At 65.6% G+C, this 7,631-nt stretch overlaps 4 protein-coding genes across 4 annotated transcripts in view; 3 read left to right on the top strand and 1 right to left on the bottom strand.

Moving 5' to 3' along the window:
- Positions 1-550: 550 nt before the first annotated feature.
- MNEG_5305 (hypothetical protein) lies at positions 551-1,696 on the top strand (the record flags this gene model as incomplete). Its single annotated transcript, XM_014046220.1, has 4 exons — positions 551-583; positions 848-909; positions 1,076-1,157; positions 1,355-1,696. 4 exons carry the CDS (start codon positions 551-553, stop codon positions 1,694-1,696), a joined length of 519 nt encoding a protein of 172 aa, XP_013901674.1.
- Positions 1,697-2,721: 1,025 nt separating this feature from the next.
- MNEG_5304 (Transcription initiation factor IIA subunit 2) lies at positions 2,722-3,821 on the top strand (the record flags this gene model as incomplete). Its single annotated transcript, XM_014046219.1, has 4 exons — positions 2,722-2,838; positions 2,998-3,006; positions 3,227-3,310; positions 3,651-3,821. 4 exons carry the CDS (start codon positions 2,722-2,724, stop codon positions 3,819-3,821), a joined length of 381 nt encoding a protein of 126 aa, XP_013901673.1.
- A 1,062-nt stretch (positions 3,822-4,883) lies between these two features.
- Positions 4,884-6,207, bottom strand: MNEG_5303 (glutamine amidotransferase; the record flags this gene model as incomplete). The annotated part of the gene is made up of 3 exons (XM_014046218.1): positions 4,884-5,052; positions 5,311-5,641; positions 5,880-6,207. 3 exons carry the CDS (start codon positions 6,205-6,207, stop codon positions 4,884-4,886), a joined length of 828 nt encoding a protein of 275 aa, XP_013901672.1.
- Positions 6,208-6,531: 324 nt separating this feature from the next.
- The window catches only part of MNEG_5302 (inorganic pyrophosphatase), a gene marked incomplete at both ends in the record, with an annotated part of 4,066 nt that continues 2,966 nt past the window's right edge, over positions 6,532-7,631 (top strand). Inside the window, 3 exons of the mRNA XM_014046217.1 lie at positions 6,532-6,579; positions 6,923-7,027; positions 7,335-7,380. Of these exons, the coding sequence (XP_013901671.1) occupies positions 6,532-6,579; positions 6,923-7,027; positions 7,335-7,380 (199 nt within the window). The remainder of the gene's footprint in view (positions 6,580-6,922; positions 7,028-7,334; positions 7,381-7,631) is intronic.

Raw genomic sequence — 7,631 nt, 5'->3', positions numbered from 1 at the left:
GGGGGGGGGGGGCAGGGGGGCGGTCAATCGGGCAGTGGCAGCACACGCAGCATGCCATAGTACCTGCTGAGATGCTTGCGGTCGCTGCGCCTTTCATCAGGTGAGATTGGATCCGTCGGCGGCAGTACCAAGCTGCACGGCTTCACTGCGGCAGTGGCGGTGCTGCGAGCGGGGGTTGCCGCGAGGGACAGTGGCGACCCCGGCGACGGCAGCGATGCAACTAACACATGAGCACTCAAGCCCCGCTGTAAAGCATCGTGCATGCCGATCTATCTCAACTCATGGCAACGTCGCCGGCACGCCCAGCTGCGGGGGCAATGCAGCAGGCAACGCCACTGGGATGACGCCAGCGCGACGTCGACAGTCGCCCAGACCGCATGGTCATGTAGGCATTCGCAGTCCCATAAAATTGCAATTGATTGTTTAAATCAGTCTTCAGTCAGCGGCACACTCACCAGATCAGTCAGCACTCCCGATCTCCGCCATGCTCGCGTCTTCGCTGCGATCTTCGTGTCTACTCCATCGCCACACATGTAGCCTGGCCACCTCCATGGCCCCTAGGGTCTTCGTACCTCGCCGCCCGGTACGCGGGTGGATGGCGGGGTCTTTTTCGAGACTGGTCACACCTCTTTCGGCCGCGTAGAGGTCTTGCATGGGCGTGCAGAGCCTGCATGACGGATAGATCATTTCTGGCTACTTCAATATCGACAGTGCGCGTTGGCAGCCACCCTGAAGGGACCCAGTGCACCTGCACTCGTACGCAGCGCACAGAGCCACCGCAAACCCCTCTGGCGCATGCACACCACGTTCGCAGGCGCATGTGTGCTACAGCACCCCAAACTCGCAGGCTCCGCAGCAGCTGCAGAACAGCCAGCTCACAGCAGACGACCGGATGGCTATCATCGACCTGTGCAACAGGCATGGTCTTCCTGCATGCCATTCCTGCTAGTGGCATGTTTGCAGTGCCCGTTGCTGCCGCTGCTTCACAACACAAACTAGGCAGCTTGCATGCGCTGTGCCGCATGTCATGCAGAGGTAGATCAGGCGCATCGGACCGCACCCGCGCGGCGCGCAGGTTTGACCACATCATCAACGCGGGCCAGCAGCACACCCTGGGAGACCTGTTCACCCCCGATGGAGAGCTGCACCTCCCAAAGGTGAGCGCGTGCAGCGGCGGCAGCAGCGGCAGCGCCCCCATGGTTGTCCTTTCCGGCCCCGTCTCCCACAGGGGATGTATGACGGCCCTGTGATGTGAATCGCTGTCGGATGCCATGTATTTGCCGGGTTATTGGACGCTCTCCTGACACCCTTCGCCCGGGGCTGGGGGCCCCTGCCTGTGCCGCACCGCGACCAGGGCGTGGTCAAGGGTGCCGCCAACGTGGCGGCCCACTTCGTGAGCTTTGCCCCGATGGCGCGTGGCAATCGCCACCTCACCCTCAATACCATCCTGCACGACGGCGCCGGCGCCCATGCGGCCGCCAACGGCGCCCCGGCGCCGCGCACGGCCCGCGCGTCGTCGTACCGGCTGCTGCACCGCGCGTCCAGCCCGCCCGTGCTGCTTGCGAGCGGGACGATAGAGGACGAGCTTGCGTGGTGCGAGGAGGAGCGGCGGTGGCGGTTCTCGAGGCGCGAGTTTGTCATGGACCCGCCCGCGGCGGCGGGCGGCGTGCAGCAGCGGGTGGTGGAGCAGCAATGACGCCGCGTGCGCAGAGCGTGCTGATGTCAAAATGGACCTGGAGCGCCTGTTGGCGCGTCGTTGGCCCCTGGCCATCGGGGGCCCTCCACCCTGTCGCACATGTGCAAGGCATCCATTACTTTGACATTTGATGGGTCTCTGTGGCTGCATTACCGTGCAGATTTGCCCTCGTTTCCAGCGACGCTAGCATGCAGGCTTTGATGGTCGCCGCGTCATGAGTAGCTTTGCTCCTTGTGTGCGCGGCACCACCCCCTGCTCGTGGGAGCTCGTCACCATACTACGGTAATGCATCCAAAAGTCCTCGCGGCTTGTTGCTGTGCCGGCACGGCTTCAAATACCTGCAGCCAGCTGTGCAGTGCATGCACAGAGCTGTTGCATGGGGCAGGCCTGCCCATCCCGCCCAGGAGTGTGCACGCTGCAGGTCAGATTCACGCCTAGGCTGTGGGTCTGCGGCTTGGTCAAAGTCAATTAATATTGACCAAATTCTTGGCATGGCGCGATTTGCATTGTAAGCTCCCCATACAGCATGACAATCGTACATCCCAGCAAGGAACTCAAAATGACCAACAGGGGCCAGAACGGCTGACCGGCTCGTGGGCTCCCTGGCTGGCTGGCCAACCGTACATTCGCTGACTGGCTCATCAACTAGACGGCTCTCCGGCTGGTGGGCTGTTTTGCTGACTGGCTGACAGCTCCCCGGGTAATCGGCTGACCCAGCGCGGTTGGGCTGACCTGTTCGCCGGTTTCGCTGCCTTCCTGCCCTACTGCCTGCCAGCAGTCCGTTGGCCCACCCCGTCGCTTTGCAGTGTACCAGTACTTCGGACCCAGTAGTTTTACGGATAGGTATTCGTCGTGGATACTCAGATCGCTAGATCAAGGCGTCGTATCACCACTCAAGCGCTGCCTAATAAGGGACGACAGTCTTTGATATATTACGACAGGTCAACTCATTAGCCCGCGGTACTGGGGGAGCGGCGGCACACGGCCGCTCAAGGCGGCAGCGGCAAGGCGCCGCATGCGCAAGGATGGCGGCGCAGCTGTATTCCGACACGCAGATAGCAGAGTGCCTGTATGAGGTGCTCAGCGAGCTGGTGGAGGACGGGTCCATAGAGGAGAAGCTGGCGGTGGCCACGCTGAACCAGGTGGGGCCGGGACTGCATCCTGGTGCTGTGGCGGGTTTGTGGTGCTGTCAGTAGACCGCACGCGGCGCAAACGTGCGGCTTGCGCACAGTGGTACTTTGAGCTGAGGCCCCTTTTTTTGCCCCCCGCCCTTGAACCACTCCCATGGACCCCGCCTGCAGCTGAGCGAGGTGAGCGTGAGAAAGTAGCCGCCGCCGCCTGAATTCGCTCGCGCGGCCACTCACGTCCCACTCATGTTTCTGTAGCTCTGACAGCCGGTGTTGTGACCAAGCCCCTCCTCCAGACCCTGAACATCCGTGAAGCTCTCTCACCATGGCCTCCCGCACACCTTCGTGCACTGCCGAGCCCGCCCCCCTTTCCCTCTCTCCCCTTACCACACTGCTCTCTCAGTCCGTCCTGAGTGCGCTGACCAACCAGGTCCCGGCCAAGGCCGACATTAAGGCCACCCTATCAATGTACAAATACCTGGACAATGTGAGGGGGTGAAGCGCAGAGTGCACCAACGGGGGTTCTCATTTGGCGGCGGCCGGGACCCAGGGAGTCATCCAGGGGAGGTTTGGGGGTGAAGGGGTGGTGTGCTGGTGGACGCGCGGGCGGCTGACGGATTGGAGGGATTGTATGTAGCCTGGCAGCAAATGAAGGCCTGAAGTTGTGGAGGGGGGCATCCATGTGCTGCGAACCAGCGACCCAAACCCAGCGGCCCCAGCTGTCCTCAGCAGCCGCCGGCGAGAGCCCACATGCTTCCGCCCCTGCCCCCGGCCCCGGGCTCAGACCGGCCCTCCCCACCGCCCCCCTCCCCCGGGCGGCCCCGCAGGTTTGGCAGTTTGTGATGACCAACGTGACGTTCAGGCTCAACCCCCAGGGCCAGGGCTCCCTGCGCAAAGCAGCCGAGCTGAAGGCAGACAAGCTGAAGCTCATCTGCGTCGACGCAAAGCTGGCCACGGCAGCTCAGCAGGACGCGGGCGCGGGCGCGGGCGGCTCCTGAGCGGCGGCGGCCGGCAGGGGGCGCGCGGGCGCGAGGCGCGGTGTCAGCAGCATGGGGCGAAGGGGCAGGGCGTCGCGGCGGGGGCGGCAGGGGGCTGCGCCCGACCCAGGCGGCGCGTGGGTGGCGCGGCACGCGGCCTGTCCCTGGGCTGCGCGGAAACGGACTTGACGTCGCGTGCGTGTCAGGCGCCCACGCGGTTAGGCCATGCTACAGCGTGCAGCCATGCGGCAGTGGCTGTGCTTGGGCCATCCGACTCTACTTCGTCAAGTGGCCCGGGCGTTGTTTCCTCAGGCACTCTCCTGGCTGGCAGGACCCAATTTCCGCGACATGCATGCGGGGCGTTGGCGCAGGGTGCCATGTTTCAAAGAGCACACGCCGGCTGCGGGGTGCGTGCGGTGTAATTTTTGCTACGCACACTGCGATCCCTGGGCACATGGGCGTGCTCCTCCTCACAAAAGCTCCCCCGCTGTGATGGAACCAAGGACGCACATTGCATCGTTACAAGTAGAAGACAGCCCCACCAGGGAGAAATGCGCCCCCATAGATCCAATGGCGTCCCACAACACTCTGCTTCACACACAGCTGTGACGCCCGCCTGCGCCGCGCGGCGCAGCTGCCGGACGCAACCCATCACTCGCAAGCTCTCGCCGCAAAACTTCTAATAGCCTTAGCGGTCAAACAGGCACGTCCGCATGTGCAGCCAAACAAGGCAAGCCACAGCGAGCCTGAGCTGTGGGCAGCATCCTGCAGTGCCGCGCCAATGCAGCGCTCACAAACCTCTCTCATAGACCGCGAGGGCGCGTAAAGCAGCGCCCCCGCGGCGCAGGTCAGCATGGAAGGCCCGCGGCCCTCCCAGAACTACGCCTCATGCACAACCGCTCGCCAGTTGCACGCGCACGACTACGCCATTTCTGAGCGCGGTGCGGGATCTTGTCGTCGACGCGAGCCAAGGTCGCGGCGGGCGCCACGAGCCTGTGACGTGCCAGCCAAAGCCAGCCCAAGCAATCTCAAGACCAGGTCAACACCATTGCCAGTACACAGGTCAGAGCCAGCACGGCAAGCTCAGGCCCTGCTGAGGAACTGCTGCCCATAGACAGGCAGGTCGGCTGGCCGCGTGGGCGCGCGCAGCGGCGCGCCCTGCTGCTGCTCCGCCGCCTGCCGCTCGGCCTCGTCCTGCTGCTGCTGCCGCTGCGCCGCCTCGCGGCGCACCATCTCCACAAACAGCTGGTGCCTGCGCAGCGACGCAGGGGCGCGCAGTGAAACATGGCGAGCAATGAGCTTCTAAGGGCAAAAAGTGTTGTTCGTGCGCTCAAGTGAACGCACACACATGCGTGCCCCCGTGTGTGTGCGCTTGTGTGGAAAGAGGAGGCAAGCACACTGCAGCATCCACACCAGCAAGCTCAAGCGTAGGCTGCAGCCGCCTCAGGGTGGCCCAAGGACCCTCTCACCATCCGGCCGCCCAAGCACCCTCCCCCCCAAAGCCGCGCACCACCGCAGGTCCGACGTCAGCTCCGGGTGGAACGCCGTCGCCAGCAGCGGCCCCCCGCGCACCGCCACCGCGACGCGCGCGCGCCCGCCTGCCTTCTGCGCCTCCGCCTCTGTCAGCTCATACTCTGCCAGCACCTCCACGCCGCCGCCGACCTCCACCACCGCCGGCGCGCGGATGAACACCGCGCGGAACGTGCCCGCGCCGCCGAGCGACCGCAGCTCTGCCGGCGCCGGCAGCTGCGCCTCGAACGAGTTGACCTGGGCGCCGAAGAAGTTGCGGGAGACGCAGACGTCCAGGCCGCCCAGCAGCGACTGGCCGCCCTTCTTCTGGCCTGCGGCGGGTCCAGGATGCGCGGCGGCGCGCACAGGGCGTCGCGGCGGGGTGCGCGCCGTGAGGGGAAGGGGGCTGCGGAGCGTTCGACAAGCAATCAGATTGCAAGTCAAAAAAGCTGAATGTGCACACCACCAGGTGCAAGCACCCTGGCTGCCTTGGGTTGCGCAGGCCGGAGCCCGCCACGACGACGGGACCCTCGCCCGCCCCACGCCGCCCCGGCCGGGCCCGCGCCTCACCCTCTGCGCGCTCTGCCAGAAAGATCATCCCGGCACAGGTGCCCCAGATGGGCCGCCCCTGCTTGGCAAACGCCTGAAGCTCCGGGATGAGGCCCCAGCGCTCGGCGATGTGCGCCATAGTGGTGCTCTCGCCGCCTGGGATGACGAGGCCGGCCACTCCCGCCAGCTCCTCCTTGGTGCGGACCTCGACAGCAGTGACGCCCTCGATTTTCGAGAGCAGCGCCATGTGCTCGCGGAAGCTGCCCTGCAGCGCGAGCACGCCGATTGTGACGCGCGCCGTTGCGGCGGCCGCGCCGGCCACAGCGTCGCCGCGCTGCTCGACCGTCATGCTAGCGACTGGCGCTGAGAGCAGCAAGGGAGTCTTGTGCGCCTAATGCGCTGTCCCCGCGCAGTAAAGGCGTCGAGACGCGCGTGCAAGGGCGAGTTATCAGCGATCAAGGCTGTGAGCACAGCACACTGGTTGTCTCCGGGGCAAGGAACGCAGCCGCGAGGATTATTGCAAATAATTGGCAGACCAGCATTCTTTGAAAATGTGGTGCATGTAACAAGCGCTAGGATTCGAAGGGCCGGGCCTTCGAACTCGTCCGCAATGAATTGCCAGCCTCCCTCGACACCGCACCTTTCCCAACACGTCAAAAAAGACGTATTAACTATGGCTGCCACCCTTCGCACCGCTATGCGCGCTGCCCCGCTGCGCCAGGTGCGATTACCGGGATCAAGGCACAAGCATGTTCCAGGGCCGAGATGGGGCCGCAGAGGGGGCTAAAAGACGCAATTGCACGCTCTGATTGGTGTGGCGTCAGTGGCAGCTCCGCATACCGCTTGCGGCGCCCTAGTGCAGCGTGCGCCGGGCGCTTGCCCAGCCGTGGTCGTGGCGGCCGCCCGTTTCGATTCTACGGCGACCGCAGCAATAGGCACGTGCAGAATGTGTTGATCACAGGTGTTTTCTGGACGGCTGCGTCCGGTTGCTGCCCCACACCGCATGCATGGACATCACGCCCTCTTGTCACGCGGGCACCCACTGACCCCCCCCCCCTCCGCAGGCGCGCAGCATGGGCGTGGCCCCCATGACCCGCCGCGCCCTGGTGGCCGTGCGCTCCACCGCCACCAAGGCGCCCGAGGTCGCCGACTACGCCATCAGCGAGAAGGTGCGGGCCGCGGGCCCTGCGGCGCGGGTGCTTAGACCCCCGAGGCAGCCTGGTCGATGCATGGGGAGCACCGCAGAGTGGCGCCGGGCGGCATGGGAGCGCGGGGCTGCGTTGGCGGAGCGCGCAGGCGCCATGTGCCCTATGGCCCAGTCGGCCTGCGTGGGGCCTGGACGGCGCCACGCAGGCGGCAGCGCTGGCACAGCCCGGCCAGGCCGCGCAGACGGCCATGCGCCGCCCTAGCTGCGCCGCCGACACCACCGTCGGCGCTCCCGCCCCCCGCGCGCCCCTTGCCGCTGCGAAATTGCAGGGCGCCAAGGACTCCCTGGAGTACCGCATCCACTTCAGCCAGAACGGTGAGCCCTCTTTTGGGGATTTCGTAGGGTAGCATGAGCATGGTGGTGTTGCACGCCCCGGCTTTGGAGGGGTGGTGGCTGCGGCGGTCGTGTCTGGCAAGGTTGTCGCCGTCCTGGCAGGCTCTTGCTTCGCGGCCCCAGTGCCGCGGGCACACTGCCTGCCTCGTCTTTCCCCACACTCCTGCTCCCCTGCCCTCCACCACACCTGCCCGCCACGCTCCCCCGACGCACCCCCACCCGCGCTCCTGCCC

This window comes from Monoraphidium neglectum (assembly GCF_000611645.1).
Source record: "Monoraphidium neglectum strain SAG 48.87 unplaced genomic scaffold scaffold00782, whole genome shotgun sequence".
Taxonomy (NCBI): Eukaryota; Viridiplantae; Chlorophyta; class Chlorophyceae; order Sphaeropleales; family Selenastraceae; genus Monoraphidium; species Monoraphidium neglectum.
The sequence above is the reverse complement of the archived record's forward strand: the minus strand, read 5'-3'. Positions and strand labels throughout refer to the sequence as shown.